This window comes from Convolutriloba macropyga, chromosome 10, assembly GCF_964194025.1.
Source record: "Convolutriloba macropyga chromosome 10, txConMacr16.3, whole genome shotgun sequence".
Classification (NCBI taxonomy): Eukaryota; Metazoa; Xenacoelomorpha; order Acoela; family Convolutidae; genus Convolutriloba; species Convolutriloba macropyga.
In genome coordinates this window covers 58,566,431-58,591,270 of record NC_134477.1, presented here as the reverse complement: position 1 = coordinate 58,591,270, position 24,840 = coordinate 58,566,431, and the positions used below count along the sequence as shown (strand labels likewise).

At 34.7% G+C, this 24,840-nt stretch overlaps 2 protein-coding genes across 3 annotated transcripts in view; both read left to right on the top strand.

Annotated features, from left to right (window-relative positions):
* Positions 1–24,840, top strand: part of LOC142348224 (uncharacterized) — a 196,178-nt gene that overhangs the window by 11,243 nt on the left and 160,095 nt on the right. The window lies entirely within an intron of this gene.
* LOC142348766 (tryptophan 5-hydroxylase 1-like) lies at positions 13,886–22,640 on the top strand. Its single transcript, XM_075400261.1, has 3 exons — positions 13,886–14,015; positions 14,474–14,591; positions 22,360–22,640. Exons 1-3 carry the CDS (start codon positions 13,888–13,890, stop codon positions 22,483–22,485), a joined length of 372 nt encoding a protein of 123 aa, XP_075256376.1. The 5' UTR covers positions 13,886–13,887; the 3' UTR covers positions 22,486–22,640.

Here is a 24,840-nt window from a genome sequence, read left to right as displayed (position 1 = left end):
TCAACAAGAAACCTTTGAAATAGTATTCATCTTCTTTAGAGGCCATCTCACGTCCCTCGTGCATCTCGTTCGATCGTTGACCGAACCAGCATGTTTTGATCCTTTGCTCTTTGCTGAGCATTTTGCGCGAAATAAAACGACCAACAGCACCATAATTGTTAGGTCCTTTGTAATCAAGAAGGTTGATACCCTTGTAGACATTTTTTGCGTCACGATTCCCTCTAACAGCTTTTGCTCTATCGTCGTTCTAAAAAAAATTAAAAACCGGCGTTTCGCTTTCACTTATAACAAAAAATTGGAAGGCATCGCGGCAAAAAAAATTGATTGAACTTACCAACTTCGAAAAGCGCTCCGAGACCTCAAGCAGCCGGTTATATTTCGCCAATATTGCTTTTTCTCAAGCTCCTCTACAGGTTTTCAAAAGACAAAATAATTCGATCAAAGTTTTCAATGAGACTCTCCATTATGACCTGAGGTATATTTTTTGCATGAAAATCATGAACTATATTGATAAATAATAAGAAAATTGCCGATAACGCTGCGAAAGACTGGCTAATCGGTCTCTATATGCAGTACGTAAAAAATATAATTTCTGAAAAAATAGACGTTAAATAACTTTCGACAATCGATTTTTTTGCAGTTTTTTAATCTAGAACCAGTCAGCCGCGGCCTCAATTGCACAATTTTTCTACACTTAAATAAAATAGTTAAGAGCGTTTTTAAACGAGCTTTTTGTTGAGAGACAGCAATAAAGCAACGCTCAGCCAATCCTTTGCAGTTACAAACAAAAAAAACTACATCAGACGTTTCAACCGTTAAATTAGGAACAAAGCAACTGCAAAAATCAAGTGACAAAACTGCAACTTTAAAGAATAATTTACCGCTACTCAGCATTCCTAATCTTAACCGGGAAAAAATTCAAGCAGAAGCTACCTTCGGCTGCACACGTTTCTCGCGAAATCTCTGATTTACCAAACGAAAAGTCTTATTATAGAGTTTTTCTGAGAAGTTGTCAGCAAAAACCATTTCTACTGCTTGACAATACAACTTCGTCCTCTCCTCGTCAGACGGCTCCCTATCGAAATTCTGACTCAATGCTCGTTTCGGATCAATACACACCTTGATTCTTTCCTCAGCAGACCAAAGAGCTTTCGCTATGTTGTGAGCTTGATCAACTGGAGTTACCCCACCCTGGTCCAGCAAGTTGATTTCACCGTACAACAACTCAGGCTTATTTTGCTCTTCATTAGCCTCGTCTACGACTTCGCTTCTGTTCTTTAGGGGAACCGTATTTTCAGAGAGTCGGTAGATCTCATCTAAAGCTCTTCTCGCAAATTTTGTCATCTCATCGAGCAATTTGTCGTTTCTATCAAGTCTCGCCTCAATTCTTTCAAAGCGACTAACGAGCTCGTCCTAAAAACATATAACTTTCGCTGTTATTTCAGTTGCTACCAACTGATTTCTTAACCGGAGAGTTATGAAAAATCAAGAACGCAATTTAAAGACCATCTTAATCAAATGTAACTTTTTGAGAAACGGTAAAAATCTGTGCTTGAGTTACGAAAAAAATTATTAACCAGTTTTGTAGTGGTCAAAGCAGGCACACGTCTTTTGCCACACCTGCATCTTGGGTGTTGGCATTAGGAAAAGGGTTCATCGGGGTTGTCGTCGTTATCTGATTTGTCAGATTCGTCATTGGGTTCGAGTTCATCGGCTTCTTGCTCATTATCGTTAACTAAGATCGATTTGGCAGCATTTTCTCGCACTTTTTTCGAATTTTGTGTCAGCGGCAAAGTATTTTCTTTCTCATCCTCTAACTCCTTATAGACGCGTTGAAAGACAGCGGTCAAGTTCATAACCTCAGGCTGAATTCCAAAATCTATTTGTAGATTCATGTAATCGCCAACCCGTTCGATAACTTTTTCGGGACCGTTAGTAATTATTTTTCCGGTGTAGGATGTAACCGGTTTCTCAGCGCTTTTAAATTCAACGTCCGTGTAATGCATTGACAGCTTATCAGAGCTACGAGGATGAACTGGCCAGCTACTGTGATTAGGCTCAACAAGAGAGAACTTGCCGTCAAACACAAAGTAGACAAGGAAGGCGTTGAATTTTTTGGTATTGCTATTGTTCTTTGAAAGTTGAGAGCTCATTCCAAACAATTTCAAAGAAATAAAAAAATACAATAGAAATGTTTTAATAAAAGCGCAAAAATGATAAAAAGCCAGTTGCGAAAGATATTAAACATAGCTGGCAGATTGTCAGAAAATAGCCGTAATAGCTTCGTAGATCTGCAGCCTCTATGAGTTGCTCTCAAATAACCTTCACTTAGAGTGACACACACCAATTTGACCTTCTCTCTTTGAATTAAAGTAAAAACAGACAATTTCAAAAAGAGGAAGTCATTTTTGAGAGTGAGGTAAGTCGTGTGAACGAAATTTTAATCACGCGAATCGATCCAATAAGAGCGAAAAATGACGTCACGCACGCACTTCAGTTGAAATTGCATAAACGAATGAACAAAAAGAGATGTTCAAACAGATTTGAAGTGATTGTGACGTCATATGGTCGTAACAAAAATCGCGACGACGAAATAAAAAACCAAGAGAAGGCCAGTAATAGCCCCAGCTATCGCTGTGCGGCTATTAATAACAGATTTAAAACTTATTTATTTTCCCGAAGGCATTTTAATTAACGTCGAAAAATCTAGATAAACAGGTTAAAAAAGTTCAAAAAATAACACGATGAGATCAACATAGCTTCACTTTCAAGAAGCCACTTTCCTTTTTTTATATTCTGTCTGGTTTTTTTGTTATTGCTACCAATAACATTTGATATACAATTCTTACCTCATTTTGAAGACCTAAAGCACAACAGAGAAATTATAAAAACCATATAAGTACAATAATTGTTTCCCGCGCTACCGCGGGAACACAAGAAAAACTTGAAAGAAATTAGCTCATTGCACTTCCATGGAACATGTCAAAAAACAGGAAATCTATCATTTGTTCCGTTGGAAACGCAAGGAGTTAATTTCTTTCAAAACAAGCATCAGTGTATTATAAAGATTATTGTCTAATTGCAAAGAGATGTAACTCACTTGATTTTATTGAAGAGTGAGGCGACAAGATGATTCAGTCAAAGTTGCTTCAGAGGATAAAATACAAAACAAACCTGAAAGATAAACCAATTTCAAAGTTTGAAGGAAATCAGAGAACATCTAGAATAAATAAAATCGAAAGACTGTTGAGAACATTTTAAATTTTAGACAACATTTTAATTTTTAGAGAACATTTAGATTGCCAGAAGTCAAGAGTTATTGACAAATCACCCAAAGTCAGATAAAAAATAGCTAACTAATCAACTGGACAGCATTGATACTTTTCACGAGCAAAGCAATTCCTGCACGTGCAGAGACAACAGTTTTCACAAACAAACTTGACTAAAGACCTGTTCATTAACCTTACACAATTAACGCATGTAAACTGCGTTTCATGGTAGCTTTTTCCTTTCTTAACAAACATTTTCAAACTAATCAATCTATTGAGAAATGAGAGCGTCCAGTCCATCTCAGCTGTCCGGTTTCTTTTCCAACTAATTGGCATTTTGACGTTCATATTTCCAACAAAAGTAAATATCTTCTTGCGTAACTCCGAAAACGTGCTTGAGTGAAATGTTAGAGACTTGAAAAAAGTTGTTTGCTGATAATCGGTTAGGAAGGAAGGTCGAACGACTTTAATTAACGCGTAACTCTCAACATTAGTTTTCAGTGTTCTTCTTAGCGTTGAATAAGGTACGTTAAAATTTCTCGAGGCCAGCCTTATTGATGATCAAGCTTTGATCGATTGAATAGCAAAATCAATTCTGTAGCCCTGGAAAGGCTTACAAATTTTGCGCTGATAATTTCGAGTCATGTTAGGCGGCAGGAAGACCAGAGCAAATCTTGAAAAAGAACATTTGATTATTTTGGGAAACAAGTCCTTAACCCAATTGAAAAGGACATAGAAATTCGCAAAAATTGGAAAGGAACGCCTCAAAACCTTAATTTTTTTCTATGCATCCTATATAAAGTCTTCTTGTTTTCTAACAACCCACATATAGTGAAATGAAACCTACGTTTCATTTCAATTCAACAACACCTTGACCAACGTTAAAGACAAATTTGCCAAAATTAGGAAATTCAAATTCTCGGATATCTAGGAAAATTAACGCACAAAAATCTTTTTTTTTCAAAGCAGTCAAGATCAAAAACTCAGATCTTTTTTGGAAACTACTTGGACTTTTACACTCCTACGTGGGCCCTCAATTCATTCAAACAAGTCCTTGACTAAATTGAAAATCACTTTTTTATAAAACTGAACAAGAATATTTTTTGAGCGCGAAATTTGACAACGTAAAAAGTACTTTTTCGTAGACCAGCCAAAACAAAATTCAGCTCTTTTTAGCAACTACTTGAACTATTTTATTCCTATGTGGGCCCTCAATTCATTCAAACAAGTCCTCGACTAAATTGAAAATCATTTTTTTATAAAACTGAACAAGCATATTTTTTGAGCCCGAAATTTAATAACGTAACAAGTACTTTTTTCGTAGACGAGCAAAAACAAAATTCAGCTCTTTTCTAGGAACTACTTGGGCAATAAACTTCTACGTGGGCCCTCAATTCATTCAAACAAGTCCTTGACCAAAATTGAAAATCACTTTTTTATAAAACTGAACAAGCATATTTTTTGAGCCCGGAATTTAACAACGTATCTAATACTTTTTTCGTAGACCAGACAAAACAAAACTCAGCTCTTTTCTAGGAACTACCTGGACTATTACACTCCTACGTGGGCCCTCAATTCATTCAAACAAGTCCTCGACTAAATTGAAAATAACTTTTTTATAAAACTGAACAAGAATACTTTTTGAGAGCGAAATTTGACAACGTAACAAGTACTTCTTTGGTAGACCAGCCAAAACCAAATTCAGTTCTTTTTTAGCAATTACTTGGACTATTACACTCCTACGTGGGCCCTCAATTCATTCAAACAATTCCTTGACTAAATTGAAAATCACTTTTTTATAAAACTGAACAAGCATATTTTTTGAGCCCGAAATTTAACAACGTATCTAGTACTTTTTTCGTAGACCAGCCAAAACAAAACTCAACTCTTTTCTAGGAACTACCTGGACTATTACACTCCTACGTGGGCCCTCAGTTCATTCAAACAAGTACTTGACTAAATTGAAAATAACTTTTTTACAAAACTGAACAAGAATATTTTTTGAGCGCGAAATTTGACAACGTAACAATTACTTTTTTGGTAGACCAGCCAAAACAAAATTCAGTTCTTTTTTAGCAACTACTTGGACTATTACACTCCTACGAGGGCCCTCAATTCATTCAAGCAAGTCCTTGAATAATCTTTACAAGTAGAAACGTGAATCACACCGGTCACCAAAATGGGAAAATAGCGATATGTTTCCGGGCCAATTTCTCAAAAACAGCCGACAAAAAGAAAACGCCACTTATATGGATTAAAGTACAGCTTATGCTGAGTTCAAATCAAAAAACAGATCTATTATCGGTTTACCCTAGGATGAGAAATTAGCAAAACTAAGTACGGTACCAAAGTCCAAAATTGACCTAAAGCGAATATCGTTTCGCTAAAATACACACTTATTTCTCAATAACGCCTGAATGAAACTAAACCAAAATTGAAGTGATTAAAGTACGGCTTACGGTGAGTTCAAATCATCAAACAAATTCAAAATCGGTTCACTCTACAAGGAGATATTTCAAAATTAAGGTACCGTACCAAATCACCTTATAGGGGAGGTACACCACCCTCAGAGCTAACATTTGACATGAAAATGTGTCAAACAAATTACAAATAATAGCTAGAAAGCTTTGTCATTATATAAGGAGACTAACGAACCAATAAACAAGCTTGAAATCGATTTCTGACAGAGCTTCAAGGTGGTGACGGATGGTGTCAACCGCTTCAGGTGCTAAAACCGGGGTTAAGTTTACTGGACAATTTCTCTAAAACGGCAGAACAAAAAAAAGGTAGTACAGTTTGTAGCACTGCTTGAGTACAGTTTCATGCACTGCTTGAGATACGCATCATATCAAAAAATGAGCCCAATCGGTGCATTCTTCGAGGAGTTATAGCAAAATAAGGTACCGTACCAACTGACCCCAGAAGAGAGATACGCCACTTTCAGAGCTAAAATTGACCTTCTGAATTACGGAAAACGCACTATAAAACATATATGAGGAGAATTCTCACTATCAAGGGAGTCTAAAAAACCAATTCGCGGGGCTAAAATCGTCTTTTTTGTTGGTCTAACATGTACATACCTGAAATGTACGCGGACACGAATATGGCAAAATGGAGGTATGTGTCCTGGCCAATTTCTCGAAAACGGCTGAAAGAAACAAAACGCCATTTACAGGGATTCAAGTACGGCTCACGCTGAGTTCAAATCAATAAACAGATCACAAATCGGTTCACTCTAGGAGGAGATGTTCCAACATAAATGTACCGTACCAAATGACTAAATAGGAAAAGTACGGCGCAGGTTTCGCTAAAACTGACCACCTGGACTACGTAAAACTACATACAAAATATATATGGGGAGACTCCCCACTAACTGGGGATTCTAAATCACTAACACTTGTTGGTTAAATCGCGTGTTTTGTTGTACCGAAATTTGGGTCACCCAATATAGCCCGAAAATTCGACTTTTTTTCAAACTTAATCATTAATAACTTTTTGATTAGGACGAATTGAGAAACCAACTAGACACTGCAAGCAAGAAGGGTTCAGTAGCAACAAAATAAGACAATGCCCGTCCAATTTGGTTCAGTAGTTTTCGAGAACAGTTTTTCGTCAAACACATGAAATGTACCCCAATTTTTGGGCTATTATTACGGCCCAAATTCTCGTAAATTCTTACAAAACGACTGATATGTGCGTCTCGGACGTAATTCTGGACAAAATCGACAGCCACTGGCTAGTTACTGGACACCCAAGACCTCTAACGCGAAGTGAGAAAATATTTCCCACTTCGCCATAAAGGCCAGGGTGTTTTGTGTTTTGACAAAAAAAAACACTATCAACAAAATTTCATGATTTCACAAAAAAAGAAAAATTGTTGAATCGCTGAAAACTAATGTTCTAAATAACTTCAGTGACCCAAGCAACGCCTGAAAAACATAATTTGCAGGTAACCACGACGCTTAATACAAGAAAAACTATATCAGCTCAGAAAATCCAACAAAAATTTATTCTTTCTCAATTTTACACCTTGATCAATTCCTGCTGATGCCAATTCGCAAACTTCGGTATCAATAACAAGCTAGATGGTCTCAATACAAACAAAATACAGTTTCATTTAAGATATTTGGTTGAGTACTTCAGAAGATATGAATGAAACCGTAAACTGTAGCGAAAATTTTGCTCTATTAGTTGAGTAGTTTTTCTTGAAAAACAATGCAAAATGTCCTTTCAAACCACCTTATAGACCTGTGTGTGATCGGAAAATCAAATTGAGAGTTAGAATATAATTTAGAAAATGTTTTAAAAACCTACCTTTTGATAAAAACTATTCATCTTTGGTTCAAATTCAGAAAAAACATCATGCTCGTAAATTTCTTTTTTTATTGCAACAAATGATATTTTGTTCAGAAAACAACTAAACACTGAGCGCAAAAGTTGTTCAGTGACTGACAAATTCAACTAGGCCCGTTCAATTTGGTAATCTGAGTTTTGGAGAATCCATCAAACACATGATGTGTAACACAAATTTTCGATAACTTCCATAATGATCAATTTCGAGAAAAAAAATAAAAAAGAAAAAAATGATAACAGAGGTCATTATTTAGCATCCATTTTTTTGCTAAGTATAGTAATGAAAACTTTTCGTAACCCTGCTTAATGTATTTGGAGTTGATAGCAACTCTAGGCAACAAAAAAATTTGTTTGCATGATTTTTTGAAAAAAAAAACGGGAAATATCATTTTTACCACTACAATGAAAAATCAGTCCAAATTTTTTAAATTTTAGTCTTACTCTTTTGTCTCTTTTGTACCCCCTTGATTGGGACCAAGAATGTTGTTTTGTGTGTTAGTGGGGTGTCCAGGTAGCAAATAGAAAATTTTTTTTGTGTGATTTGCTTAAATGCAACTTGAAATTCTATTTGTACAACCCAATAAAAAAGTCAGTCTATATCTTCTATTTTGAAGTGACCCAGTTATGTCTCTGATGCACGGCAAACACTGTTCACTACTCCTAACTATATTTAAAACCGTTATAAAGGATTGGTAACACAAAAAGTGATGCCTTTTGCTATTCAATTGACTTTTTTGTGCAAAGGTGCAGTTTCTGTTCTTATTTTTAGAGGTTAATAAATGATACAAATAAAAAGAGTGACACAATACCAAATTCCTGACAACACATTATCAACGGGTTAATTTTTTGATTGTTAGAAAGTTCAATTAGTAGGAAAAAATGATTACCAGTAGTATTGAACAAATAAAAAAAGTGTCTACATTATATTTCATTTGATAGACACCTTTCCGCAGTATGTGTGTATAGTTTTGTACCTTGACGTCACTTAAGGTGACATGGAAAACCTTTTCTCAGAACACTAGTTTGCGATGAGTGCAAATTCATACTTCAACTAGCTCATTTCATGGCACCACTCGGAATTGATCCACATTACCCCAAAAAGCAAAAATCTGTAGCCATACTGTGCGGGTTGTCATGAAGTCACAACTGCTTGTTTGGAAAGTATATTGGGACAAATTGTCTTCACGGTGAACACAAGTGTTGTCTTTTGTGATAACAGGCTGTCTAGGTATCACAAGAAAAATTCTTTGTATGATTGGTTTAAATACAACTGGAAATCCTATTTGTACTACCACAACAAAAAGTCAGTCTATATCTTTTATATCGAAGTATCAATTTTGTGTTTCTGGTGAACGGCAAACACTGTTCATTGTTTTAAATTGTAAGTAAAACAGTTCTAAGGGCTTGTTAACACATCTGTGATGCTTTTTGCTACTCTTTTGACTTTTTTGTGCAAAGGTGAAGTTTTTGTGCTAATTTTTAGAGGGCAACAGAGGATACAAATAAAAAGAGCAACCTGATACCCGATTCATGACAACAAAACACCAATAAGAAAATTACTTGATAATTAGAAAGTTCAATCAGCTGGAAAAACATTATTGTCAGTAGCATTGAACAGATCAAAAAGCTTTCTACATAAAATTTCTTTTGATAGACCCAATTCTTCAGTATGTGTGTTTCGTTAGGTACCTTGACATCGCACAAAATGGCATGCAAAACTTTTTTTACAGAAACTTAGTTTGCGATGAGTACAATTTCCTACTTCAACTAACGTATTTGATAGCATCAGATTAAATTGATCCACATTACCCCAAAAAAGCAAAAATCGGCAGCTTTTTTGTGAGCATGTCATGAAATCACATCTGTCTGTTTGGTAAGTATATTAGGAACAAAAAATTGTCTTCATGGTGACCACAAATGTTGTTTGACGTATTCATAGGCTACCTAGTTAGCGAAACAAAAATCTTTTGTTTGGTTGATTGAAATACAACTGGAAATCCTATTTGTACTACCACAAAAAAGTCAGTCTTTATCTTTTGTTTGGAATTACTCCATATGTGTTTCTCGCGCACAGAAAACACTGTTCACTGTTGTAAATTGTAATTAAAAAAATTTTACGGGATTGTTAACACAATTGCGATGCTTTTTGTTACTCATTCGAATTTTTTGTGCAAAAGTGCAGTTTTTGTGCTAATTTTAGAGGGCAACATATAATTTTAAAAAAGTGCAATCTGATACCTGATTCACGACAACAAACCACCACTCAGTAAATTGCTTGTTGATTAGAAAGTTCAATCAGCTGGAAAAACATGATTGTCAGTAGCATTGAACAGTTCAAAAGTTTTCTACATAAAATTTCTTTTGATAGACCCAATTCTTCAGTATGTGTGTTTCGTTAGGTACCTTAACATCGAACAAAATGGTACGAAAAACTTTTTTACAGAAACCTAGTTTGCGATGAGTACAAATTCCTACTTTAACTAACTTATTTGATTGCATCAGATCAAATTGATCCACATTACCCCAAAAAAGCTAAAATCTGCAGCTTTTTTTGTGCGGATGTCATGAATTCACATCTGTTTGTTTGGTGAGTATATTAAGGAAAATTGTCTTCAAGGTGACCACAAATGTTGTTTGACGTGTTCATAGAGGCTACCAAATTGGCGAAAGAAAAATCTTTTGTTTGATCGATTGAAATACAACTGGAAATCCTATTTCTACTACCACAAAAAAAGTCAGTCTATATCTTTTATGTGGAAGTACCCCATTTGTGTTTCTGGCGCACAGAAAACACTGTTCACTGTTTTAAATTGTAATTGACACAGTTTTACGGGATTGTTAACACATTTGTGATGCTTTTTGTTACTCATTCGACTATTTTGTGCAAAGGTGCAGTTTTTGTGCTAATTTTAGAGGGCAACGAATGATAAAAACAAAAAGAGCGAACTGATACCTGTTTCATGACCACAAACCACCACTAGGTAAATGGTTTGATGATTAAAAAGTTCAATCAGCTGGAAAAACATGATTGTCAGTAGCATTGAACAGATCAAAATATTTCTACATAAAATTTATTTTGATAGACCCAATTCTTCAGTATGTGTGTTTCGTTAGGTATCTTGACATCGCACAAAATGGTATGAAAATTTTTTTACAGAAACCTAGTTTGCGATGAGTACAAATTCCTTCTTCAACTAACGTATTTGATTGCATCAGATCAAATTGATCCACATTACCCCAAAAAAGCAAAAATCTGCAGCTTTTTTGTGAGGTTGTCATGAAGTCACATCTGTTTGTTTGGTAAGTATATTAAGAAAAATTGTCTTCAAGATGACCACAAACGTTGTTTGACGTGTTCATAGGCTACCTAGTTAGCGAAACAAAAATCTTTTGTTTGATTGATTGAAATACAACTGGAAATCCTATTTGTACTACCACAAAAAAAGTCAGTCTATATCTTTTATTTGGAAGTTCACCATTTGTGTTTCTGGCGCACAGCAAACACTGTTCACTGTTTTAAATTGTAATTAAAACAGTTTTACGGGATTGTTAACACATTTGTGATGCTTTTTGTTACTCATTCGACTTTTTTGTGCAAAGGTGCAGTTTTTGTGCTAATTTTAGAGGGGAACAATTGATAAAAACAAAAAGAGTGACCTGATACCTGACTCATGACAACAAACCACCACTAAGTAAAGTGCTTGATGATTAGAAAGTTCAATCAGCTGGAAAAACATGATTGTCAGTAGCATTGAACAGATCAAAAGTTTTCTACATAAAATTTCTTTTGATAGACCCAATTCTTCAGTAGGTGTGTTTCGTTAGGTACCTTGACATCGCACAAAATGGTATGAAAAACTTTTTTACAGAAACCTAGTTTGCGATGAGTACAAATTCCTTCTTCAACTAACGTATTTGATTGCATCAGATCAGATTGATCCACATTACCCCAAAAAAGCAAAAATCTGCAGCATTTTTGTGAGGATGTCATGAAGTCACATCTGTTTGTTTGGTAAGTATATTAAGAAAAATTGTCCTCAAGTTGACCACAAACGTTGTTTGACGTGTTCATAGGCTACCTAGTTAGCGAAACAAAAATCTTTTGTTTGATTGATTGAAATACAACTGGAAATCCTATTTGTACTACCACAAAAAAAGTCAGTTTATATCTTTTGTTTTGGAAGTTCCCCATTTGTGTTTCTGGCGCACAGCAAACACTGTTCACTGTTTTAAATTAAAATTAAAACAGTTTTACGGGATTGTTAACAGATTTGTGATGCTTTTTGTTACTCATTCGACTTTTTTGTGCAAAGGTGCAGTTTTTGTGCTAACTTTAGAGGGCAACAATGATAAAAACAAAAAGAGCAACCTGATACCTGATTCATGACAACAAGACACCACTAAGTAAAGAGCTTGATGATTAGAAAGTTCAATCAGCTGGAAAAACATGATTGTCAATAGCATTGAACAGATCAAAAGATTTCTTCATAAAATTTCTTTTGATAGACCCAATTCTTCAGTATGTGTGTTTCGTTAGGTACCTTGACATCGCACAAAATGGTATGAAAAACTTTTTTACAGAAACCTAGTTTGCGATGAGTACAAATTCCTTCTTCAACTAACGTATTTGATTGCATCAGATCAAATTGATCCACTTTACCCCAAAGAAGCAAAAATCTGCAGCTTTTTTGTGAGGATGTCATGAAGTCACATCTGTTTGTTTGGTAAGTATATTAAAAAAAATGTCTTTGTCTTCAAGGTGACCACAAACGTTGTTTGACGTGTTCATAGGCTACCTAGTTGGCGAAACAAAAATCGTTTGTTTGTTTGATTGATTGAAATAAAACTGGAAACCTATTTGTACTACCACAAAAAAGTCAGTCTATATCTTTTATTTGGAAGTTCCCCATTTGTTTTTCTGGCGCACAGCAAACACTGTTCACTGTTTTAAATTGTAATTAAAACAGTTTTACGGGATTGTTAACACATTTTTGATGCTTTTTGTTACTCATTCGACTTTTTTATGCAAAGGTGCAGTTTTTGTGCTAATTTTAGAGGACAACAAATGATAAAAACAAAAAGAGCGAACTGATATCTGATTCATGACAAGAAACCACCACTAAGTAAGTTGCTTGATGATTAGAGAGTTCAATCAGCTGGAAAAACATGATTGTCAGTAGCTTTGAACAGATCAAAAGTTTTCTACATAAAATTTCTTTTGATAGACCCAATTCTTCAGTATGTGTGTTTCGTTAGGTACCTTGACTTCGCACAAAATGGTATGAAAAACTTTTTTACAGAAGCTTAGTTTGCGATGAGTACAAATTCCTACTTTAACTAGGGTATTTGATTGCATCAGATCAAATTGATCCACATTACCCCAAAAAAAGCAAAAATCTGCAGCTTTTTTGTGAGGATGTCATGAAATCGCATCTGCTTGTTTGGTAAGTATTTTAAGAAAGAATGTCTTTAAGGTGACCACAAATAACCGCGGATTTTTTAAATTGAGAGGCGGAAACATTTTGAATGTTGGCCTTGCTGACAAACAGCAATACTTTTTATGTAGCTCATTTCGTGTTTTAAAGTTTTTTTGCGGTGAAACCTCTCTTTCTGTTGTGTTTTTCGATAGGGTGGAAAACACAGGCTTTTTTGGGTGCGTTCACCAAACAAAGATGAAACGCGTATCTGGTAAGGATCTTGCAAGTGTCTTACCAGATAACCGTTGCAATCTTGCGTCTTAGCAGATAACCGTTATTTGCAAGACTCTTACAAGATCTTAGCAGATAACCGTCCCAGTTCGTCTAGGGTTTAGTATTGACGATCCAATTATAAGTTTTTAACTTTTTCCCATGAAAAAGAATGGTTTTATGGTCATTTAATTTTGTACTGAAAGCATCTGAGAACGATCCATGGGGGTCAATGATGGGGGGTTTTCGGAACCCAATTGAGCTCCTGGCAAGTAAATTTTTAAAATAAGTGTAAGTAATTTCGCTGGCCTAGGAGTTTACCCAAAAATAACGGTGAAAACAGTGTAAAGAATATTAAAGAAAGATGTTTTACCTCATCGAGGCTACCCTTAATTTGGGTGGAAAAAGTGGAATTTATGATTGTAAGAAATATAGGTGGAATGAAGGTGGATATACTTAAATTAACACTTAAATTTTTGTAATATGCGGATCCGTAAATAATTTGTTGTTTTTTTATATTTTTATTTATTATAAACGCAAAAAAGTTATGGGGAACGTATGTGTTTTTTCAGCATTCGATGGAGGACTCTTCTAAACAGAAGGAATTCTCACTAGATGGTATTTTGGACATGACTTGTAACATCACCACATTCCAAGATGGATATTTTGTCAACTCATCTTTCGAGACCGCAAAAGCTGAAATGAAGTTAGTCAAAGTTATTCAATATTTTTTTTGAGTTTTTCCTCCGTCATAAAGGCGATTTTTGTTTTAAATCATGTGAATCAAAAATATATTTAGCAATTTTTTTAACTACGATTCTCACTTTGGTAAAAAACCAAAGTTTTGCTATTGCTTTTTCAAAAGATTGATTTTTTAATTAGAAATTTCTTGTAAAAACTATTTGCAGGCTTCAAAATCACTAGTTTTGCAATTCGGTACTATCTCTGCGGGGGTTTAAGCTGAAATTTTCACCAAAGCAAGAACATTTGTGCTACATTTCAAATATTTTGCTCTCAAAAACAACAGAAACTTGTCAGCATTCAAAAAAAATGTGAGCTGGTCGTCTCATATCAATTTTAAGCCTACACTTTGTATCAATTGTTTGTTTGTTGTATTGTTTGTTTTTCGTTCCCAAAACAATCACAAAAGGGAAATTTTTGCAGAAATTTTGCCAGTTCAATCCAGCGTGGCTTTGACGTGAAGTACAATCCGTTCACACGATCTATAGATGTGCTCAAGACTAGTAACGACTACCTTCAAGCACTCAATGCTGCTCAACAGGTAACGACACCACGACAAAAAATTATCTCAGCATATTATAACACCCGGGTCAAATATTTTTGTAGGAAATGCGCTGAAGTTGCGGAAATTATGTAAGATTTGTGCTGATTGCGCTGAAAATTGAAAAATAGGTGTTGAATCCGCTGACTTGAAATATTTCATCACATTTCAGCACTTTTTTGCATAAAATCAGCATTTGATTTAGCACCTTTCTGAAATATTTTCAGCACTTGTGAAAATTTCAATTTCAGCGGATTCAACCCCTTTCTTACATAATTTCAACACTTCAAATTTCAGCACAATTACATAAGTTCAGCACATCAGAAAATTTTACCGCATTCAGCATATTCCTTACATGAAAAATTTACTTGCAATTTCATCGCTCACTATTGCTTATAAAGTAGTCAGCATGTACGATCCTCCATCTTTTGCATTTCTGTAAAACCATTAATCTTTCAAAAATCTACGATGTTTTTAATCATTATTCATGTTTTTGAAAAACAGAACAACTGAAAAGCGTCATACTTTTATCTTATCTAACGGTAGGAAGACAATTATTCTTAAACTACCTGTTTTCATTCAGATTTTCAATTTTTAGGTTGAACTGCTTCAGTGCAATGCTATTTAGTCTTAATCTGGTGCTGCTTCTGTATGTATAGAAGCAAAAAAGAAATCCAAAAAAGCCAAACTGTATATGAAATCGTTCACAATGCTCAAGATGATTGCTGAAACTGTGTAAGATAAGTGCTAAAATTACTGAAAACTATGTAAGAAATGCGCTGGTAGACGCTGAAAAACATTTTTTCAACGAATAAGTCTTACATATTTGTCCGCGTAATGTGCTAAAAATTGATGAAATTATGTAAGGAGGATGCTGAAAATTCTGCAGATTAAGCGTAATATTTTTTTTCAGCGTTTGTGGTTGTCGGCGCATTTTTTACATAAATTTTGACGAAATTCTCGACCCGAGCAATTGAGGATAAAAACATTATATATATATATATATATATATATATATATATATATATTTATATATATATGACAAGGCGGCTCGGTAATGTGCGATGGCACATAAGGTTCACACCCTGCCCATCCACAATTTTGGCATAAGTATCTACCAAATGAGGAACAGATAGAAAAACCCAAAAATTATTTTTTGCGAATCCCAAAAAAGCCCAAGACTTTTTCAAAAAATTCTGTATGAACGATAAGATAGCCTCCAAAGCAAATAACTCAGTGGAGTAAAAGATGATGCATTAGATTGCTGTAATATTTCAATATTAAGAAAGCGAGTCAAGACGAACAGCAAAATCAAACAACAACAACAACAACAAACATAATTACATCAAAAAATTTATGTCCCTCTTAAACATCGAATCCCAAAAAAGCCCAAGACTTTTTCAAAAAATTCTGTATGAACGATAAGATAGCCTCCAAAGCAAATAACTCAGTGGAGTAAAAGATGATGCATTAGATTGCTGTAATATTTCAATATTAAGAAAGCGAGTCAAGACGAACAGCAAAATCAAACAACAACAACAACAACAAACATAATTACATCAAAAAATTTATGTCCCTCTTAAAAACTAAATTTAATAACAAAGTCAACATACCATCAGATAAACCTAAAACTAAACAAAAATAACTTATAAATCACCAAAAAACATATGCGACCAGTCCATAAAAAGGTTTGGTAACAATTATACAAAAAAGAAAAGTAAAGTAAAGTGAAAAACAGTAAAGTAAAAAAATTAAATTATTTTTTTGAAACAGTTAACTTCAAAGTAATAAATACCATTAGGAATCAATTAATATAACCACAAATTTAGGATTACCAGTGCTTCTATAGAAGGCCATTAGGACCAGTCCTTATTCACTTTTTCAAGCGGCTAAAAAGAACAACAAAGAACAAACAAAAATTTCAATTGAAACTTGCCAGAAAACGCTGTCAAAACCGTCGAGCCAAATTTTGGCACTCAAAATATATTTGATTGTGCCTTCTTCAAACAGCTATAATGTAGTACGTGGCCATTCATTAGTAAGACTAGGTAACAAGTAGACAAAAAAGCGAAGTGCTAAAGTATGTAATTATTTTAATTTTTTTCCGAAACAAAATTACATTCAATGTAATGAAAGGCATTCATTACAACAAAAGCTATTTAAATAGGGTCGTTTATTCATGAAAAAAAGCCCTCGAGACCGGTAATTATCCAGAATAATTCTTGCATCTACATCAAGAACGTCAAGTATGACAAAAATCAAATTAATTTACTTTTCTTTGTGAAAAACCGGTGTCGAAGCCAGTAAGGTCATTGCAAATTCTTTAAAAAAAAACGATTTTGGGACACCAATCCCTTTTATTCCCTTGACACACATAATGTCATATTTGACCTGTAGTTAACTAACGAGATTAGGTTACAAGAAGAAACATAAAAAGAACAAAACTGCGAAGTTAAAAAGTTTTTTTTTAATTTTATAAAACGATTGCTTTCAAAGTCATGAAAGCCATCAGCTATCTACTAATATCAGAAAATCGGTTCTTCTATTCTTCCATGAAAAGCCATTGAAAGCTATCACTATACAGGAAATTTCATACGACCGAAACGACAAAGTATAAATGACAGTTCGAGACAAAAATAAAAAATTCAATTGATTTCTTCAATAAAGAGGCGTCGAGGCCGTTAAAACGATGATGTATATCTTTCACGATTTTAATATGTGCCCTATTCTGAACGCTAATAATGTGACATGAGAACTGTGATAATGTGATAATGTGACAAAATTAGAAAACGTGAAAAACTGGCAAATATCAAAACAAACAAAAATCTGAAATCTTGTAGTATCAAAGCGAGAAAACAATAACTTCAGGCTTAAAACTGCAACCGAGAATAAATGTTAAATCAGTAGAAAGGAGAAGCATTTTTTCTTTGCTGAAACTAAGCTGGAAGTTGAACAAATTCAGAAAAAAAAGAGGAAAAGTTAATTAAGCCATTATTTATTGAAAAGTCAATTATTTTTTTTAAAGAAGAAACGACCGAAAACTTTCAATTAAAAACTAAATGCATTAGCTTGAAGCTGCTTAGCAAGCGAATTGATTGGACCTATCACCTCTGACCTTTGATTTGATATATTCTGTTCTTTATTATTTAAAAAAAGTCTTTTTTTTAATAAAAAAGAGACCGACTGATTACAACCCGATTTTTTTTGGATTGTAACAGTCCAGGAAAGGCCCAAAACTGGCCCTGCTAATATTTATTGTCCGTTAGGAACAATTGCTTTTTCGAATGGCTAGATATAGATAATTTGTTAGTTGAAAACTCAAAATAAATTCTGCATTTTTGATAATCAACGAGTAAAGTTAGCAAAAAACGGAAAAGTTTTAACTACAGAGCACTCTCAGCGGACTCTGAAGTAGAAATCGCCCCCCCTCTGGGTCTTCAAAGAATGTATAAGTGTTGTTTGGGGGTGTACTATCGGCAAATTTAATCAAAGTGGACTAAAGTAGCTTATTTCGTGCTGTTTTTGATGAAAAAGGCTAAATTTTGAAATGTTTATCCAGATTTTTTGACCAAAAAAATTAAATCAAAACAATCAACAATGCTTGTTCGTCTTCCAAAATAAAATCAATCACACTATTCTCAAAAATTATAACAAATTTTTGCAAAATTGACAAAAATTTAGGCAAAAATTCCGGAAAATGTGAATAAAAACAACGTGAATTCACTCTTCTTTTCTCAGAAGTTTAAACCTCGATAAATCCCTGTAGAAAATGAAAATTAAAAAAAATCTTTTTAATTCCATATTCTACGATGGACGAGCTTTCTAATGATACCAGTCTCAACTCTCTACGATGAATATATCGAGCGGCGAAAATTCACGGAACAAAAAAAACCCATTTGAGTATATAGTTCCTCCCCCCTCAAGAGGGTCGGAACAATTATACCTTTAATATACATTTTTAACTTCTAGGTATAACGTTCACTTCATTGCATTCACTTCATTGTATTCATAATAACTCATTGATAAATCTCAATAATCTAAATGAGATCCCATTCCAATTTGTAAATTATCTAAGAAATGTTTACGTGGAGAAAGGTAGGACTTTTTGTCGTTCACATTCCGAACAACAAAAATCAGAAAAAGAGTTATCAGAAACTGCGTTCAATTCTCTCATTTTTAGCTGAAAAACCCAGTTTTCATTAAGAAAACTGGGTTTTTAAAATGATGCAAAGAATGGGAAAAACAAAATTTTCGATTCTTGTGCGAAAACCAAACAACACTCCAAGAAGGTAACCCATGCTGAGATCACAGAGCAAAATGACCACTAACTGATCAGACCGTTCCAGACCAAAATAACCATCGATCAGTTCATAGCAGACCATGAAGACCGCAGATCAGACCAATGGGTGCTCGAAACTCTGTTTGCGCTTGAAGAGCACTTGAGGATGACTCTGAGTGGACAAAACGACGACTAATACAAAAAGGAACTCGGATCAGACCCAAATCAGACCATTGTTCAGTCAGAACTTTTCGCAACCTTGGCGCAGTTATTCTCCACACATTGCCCAGCCGTCAGTTTGCTCGACATCACCTCTGATCACGCTATCCCCAGATCAAAATCTCCATTGATCAAACAACTGTCCGGAAATCGTGTACCGAGGCTCAGATATTTTCCTGGCCATTTTGCACTTATTTGTGCAGCTGAAGTCTGCTCCGACGACTCCCAGAACCATGTTTTTTAAGGAAATTGGAGTGGGAAGTCAAAATGAAATGTCGCTTAAAAAACCATTTTGCTATGCCAGATTGCTACTAATAATTAGATCGTAGAACACTAACAGTCAAATTAAGTTTTCCTTAAAAAATGATTTGTCTCAAGTTTTTGTTCGTTCATCTGCTTATTTCTTTTATAGTAAAAATTTAAACGGGTTAAAAAGTTGTTCAAATTGAAGCAAATTGAGATCCCGAGCTACCGCTAGTATATATGTATGAAGACTGTTAATTACCAAGAACGATCAAAACAACATTCCTAGAAAACAAAAGATTACTTTGTCTCAAATTTTAAAAACAAAATTCACTTTAGCTTCAAAAAAAATCGCAAAGTTTAGCGTTTTGATATTAAATGTTAAGCAAAAGAGAACTTCATTTTTTTCCTGAAAAATCAGTTTCCGTGATACGGCAAACGTCTGCGACTGGCTAAGGCGGAAGACAATTTTCACAAAAAGCCAAGCAGAATGAAGTTTTTGTCTTTCGTCAGCCAAGTTTTTGATAAAATTGGACTCAAACTATCTGCTGAGGGAACGCACTGAAGAGCCATAGCTATAAAGCTCAATCGACTCATTTATCAAAAATTTTGTGACTAACTGACAAAGTTCATGGCGTCGAACTACGCCTGTCCCCTCCCCATGAGAGACCGTATGATTATATTGAAAGTTTTTGCAAGATTCTGGCAAAACAAAATATTTATCTCGCAAGATTTTGCAAGACATTAACAACTTTGCGATATTTTGCGAAATGAATGCATATATTTTGCAAGATCTTGCGACATAAATAGTAATCTTGCATCGATGAGCTAAAATCTTGCAAAATAACACTTCGAGGTTGGCTGGGGTTAGGTTGTTTGCGGAAAATTGTCTGATTTTTTCAAGCTTCTCATCAGTTTTAAATATGAACAAAGTTAACATGTCAGTCCAGGTTGAAGTCCTCATTCAAAGTTACATGAATATGCCTACCCAGGCCAATTTTTGCCTATGAAAATACCCAGGCAGACCGAAATTACTTGAATCAGAATTCAGCGCGTTCATAGTTCATAGTTCCGTTCATAGTTAGATCAAGTGCTCGTTCAAAAATCCTGATGAAAAGACCCAGCCAGACCAAAAGATGATATCATCTAGACTTTGGATTGTTCAAGATATGAACATTCTTGGGCAGACCGAAAAAGTTCATAATCCAGACTCTGCTTCGTTCGTGTTTAAATAAAAAGAACTATCTTTAAACAAGGCCCATGATGAAGTCTTCAGAAGAATTTCCTCAACTGATTTTTTTTCTGAAAACCACAACCTGGGTAGATGTCTTATTTAAAATTAGAAAATCTTGGTTCATAAACGACCAACGATCATTGTTATCAATTCAACCCATGCAATCACGCATGCAATCAAAATAGTTTCTTTTTTGGAAAAATTGTTTGAGATAAAACTTCCTGTTCTGGGCAATCACATTTCACCCGACACTGAGGTACAACTAGTCTGATAATTCAATAAATTTGGGCTCCCCACTCATTGGGTGATTCAAAATTTTATCACTATAGATTGTCCTCGCTCATGGATGACACACTTTTCAAGGCCGCTTTTCGAGATAATGCGAGATAATGCAAGGCCGCTTTCCGTGATACAGCAAACGTCTGCGACTGGCTAAGGCAGAAGACAATTTTCACAAAAAGCCAAGCAGACTGAAGTTTTTGTCTTTCGTCAGCCAAGTTTTTGATAAAATTCGACTCAAAATATCTGCTGAGGGAACGCACTGAAGAGCCATAGCTATGAAGCTCAATCGACTCATTTATCAAAAATTTTGTGACTAACTGACAAAGTTCATGGCGTCGAACTACGCCTGTCCCCTCCCCATGAGAGACCGTATGATTATATTGAAACTTTTTGCAAGATTATGGCAAAACAAAATATTTATCTCGCAAGGTGGAAGATAGGTGGAGTCCCAGAGCTGGAATGGGCGCTGCGGATAACCAGGCACCAGACTGCGGTAGAGAAAGAGATTGTAAGTGAGTTTATTCTCTTACGGAACTTTGTTTTCCTAACAAAATGTCAAGGGCTGAGTTATCAAGTTCCTCCTGAATTTTTCGTTGAGAGGGATATGTCGTCGCAATTTCGCTCAATTCTTCAACTGCTTTAACAAATGAGTTGTCTTCAGTTGGATTATGGCCTGTTAATTTTTCGACAAGAACAGAGGATTAAAAAACAGATCCAACGTATGCAGCCTGAACTTGATCTGCTGATCGTCTTATTCCTACACCGGTTTTATTGATTGGAAGGCATGCTTGGTCCCAAGAGGTGTCTGACAACAAAACTCCAAGAATACTTTCAAAGGTTGCACGCTGAACCGAATCAAATTTTCGAAGGATTTTATTTGATTCGTCCGAAGGAGAACTGCATCGCAAAGAGTAGACCATTTTGGGAGCACCAAGGCAAAAACGCAAAATACCAAGAGCACATTGAGGATCGTCTACATATGCTAAATTGTCTAGAAGTTCCTCTAATCTTCTAACACGTTTGAGTAAATAAGAGGAAACAAAAACATCAGATCCTATAGCAGCTCCTAAAATTTCAAGTCCATCTACACAGTTCCTCTTGATCAAATTGTTCATTTTTGCCATGCTTTCGATTGACCATAGCTCGCATTTATCCTTCCTGAGTTCCAAACCAAATTTTTCTCCTGATTCTGAGAGAATTTCTAACGCTTTACAAAGTTCAATCTCGGTTCCTGCAATAATTCCGTCATCGAGATACCAGCAATGTTGCAAGAGATTCGGTATTTTGCTTTCGATTTCGCGAATAAGAGGCCAGATGGCCAACTGATTAGACTATAGATTTTTTTTGTAAATTTTTGTCCTCTAATTTTATGAGTTAAGTCAAGTACTCACTTCACAGTTTAGAAAATTGTGATGCCAACAAATTTTTGAAAAGACAAAAACTTTTAAAAAAAAACACCTGAAGCCTAATACCTACAAATACAGTTTTAATGTGAGATTTCCTGTTTACAGGAAGTGAACCAGTTGATTGAGGGTATGCAGAGACAGTGCAGTGTGAACAACTCCCACGAGAGGAGTGAAAAACGACTCGGACTCAACTCTGGATCCGAATGGTCCAACTTCATTGAGAACCTTTAAGATAAATTTAACACTATAGGTCAAATTGGATCTATTCTGTTTCGACCATGCACCCCATCCCCCTTTTGTTGTCGTACCATGAGTTTCCGTATGATGAAATTTAGGATCTTTTCCGATTGTGGGTGCGTATTTGCCCCCCCCCCGCGCCCAGACACAGTGCCATATTTTTACATAGTGATTTACTATTTAATGACATATATGCTCTGTAACTGGAGGTGCATAACGTATACTGGGACAAAAACGGAAAAGATCTGAATTTCTATAGAAGGTTAGAAGCGGAAAAGAGAAGCGGAATAAAAATAAGCTGAATGATGACATTGTTTAAAAACGAGGTCATCCAAATAGCAAGCTAAAGGCGTTCAAAAACTTATATTTATCAGGAAGAAAACAAGTTTATTATTTTAATTCATTTGATGAACTGATTTCATATTTAAAATAATATTAACAAATGCTTGTATGATTTTTTTTCATTTTTTGTTTTAAGTATCTCCTACAGAATTCTAAAGAATTCTAAAGTTCCGAAACAGAATAAATCCCAAGTATGAAACATAAATTCATATATACCATGAATATTGACTAGCAATCTTGTATAACTGATTAAAATACACCTGTACAAAAATTTGTAATCTTAATAAAAGATTATTTGTAACATTTTTTGATGAGTACATTGATGTCATTATGAGCCAGCCTGCCTCCTATCAATACATTTCAATTATTGTAGCATTAATTTGTGGAAATAGGAGACAAAAACGTTGTAAAGAATCGTACCAAATACAAAGTTCCCCAATATTTTATTCTACTATAACAGTGTGAACCAATTAGTGCAATCGCTCGTAACGTATCAAAAGTAATTCAGCACTGAAATATGATATTTCAAATTTGTAATATCACTATGATTATATTCTGATCATGTCATTTTTTACGAGTGAAGAGAACACTTCAGTAAAAAAAATTTTTTGCTTGAAAAATTCTAGCCAGTGTAAACTTGCAATCCTAGTTATTTCGTGACAGTTTAAAAAACAATTGCCCGTTGAATGTCGCCACACCTCACACTGTACGGCCCTTCGGACATTTTTGAAAATACGTTTTGTGAAATTAAAGAGGTAAAAAGGTCCAAATGGTCACTTTAATTAGTAATGGCCCTGGCTCTAGTCAACAACAGGATTTCATGAAATACTAAATATTAAGTGTAGGCTGCTCTTTCTCCTCGTTGATAAACAAAAGTACTTCAATAGTGCAATTTTTGTAAAACTTAAGAATTATACAATTAATATATATATATATATATATATATATATATACACACACATATATATATATATATATATATATATATATATATATAATGTATAAATACATATATATGTTGAGAGGAAGTTGATCTCATTTTTTCATTGAAACCACTAATTTTTTCTCAAAACTGGAAGCCAAATTTTACGTAGTTTTTTCAGTGTTTTTAAGGTGTCCAAAGTTGTTGTAAAGGCTGTTATGTACAAGATGACATAGGAAAAAACATTTGTCTGAATAAGACGCAGGGTACATTACACCACACTCCAAATCACCTACCCGGCGGTTGGTGGCAGAGCACATCAGCGCTGAAGCACTCTACAGGAATTTTAGTTTTTAGTATGGCCAGTACTCTGTTCATGTCGAAATTTACAGTTAATTGTGACAGTTAATTTGAGTCGCAAGTCGTAACAACTAAGCTAAATGGGCTTCGTGTTAATTGCCTACCAACTAGCTTATGCATAAATAGTGTGTATACTACTTTAGTAATTACCAGGTATAAGCTGTAAGTGTTTGACAATATTCTGCTCAGACTTAGTAATTTTCAGAACATAATGGACAAGTTTGTTCTGGGTTAGTTCTCAATATAATCATAATGAAGAAAAACTGATCATAAAGAGACTTAAAATATTCTGGAGATGCTATGACTCAGAACTGAATTATGTTTTTACGCTTGAAATGTGCTAGTTCAGCACTGAAATGCTGAGACTCAATTCCGGGCAATGTGACAAAACACTTAAAATCTTCCCCATATTTTACTTTATTGTTAAAACTAAGATAACAATATCTAAATGAGATAATTTAGAGAGCATGCTTACTGAATAGGGTATTACGGTATTGGGTAAATTGTCATATAACCGTTTAAGACATCGAAAAGAAAAACGTTTAAGCCAAGTTTTGAACTGACAAAAAATCACTGTTGTTTAAAATCAAATTTTTTCTCAGATGACCCGCCTTTAAACTTTTTGCAGTTGAACACAATAGTCTGTTCATACGTTCACTTTACCGTTCACAATCACATTTCTGAATTTACCGGTCAAATTTGACAATACAAAACAATTTTTTAAA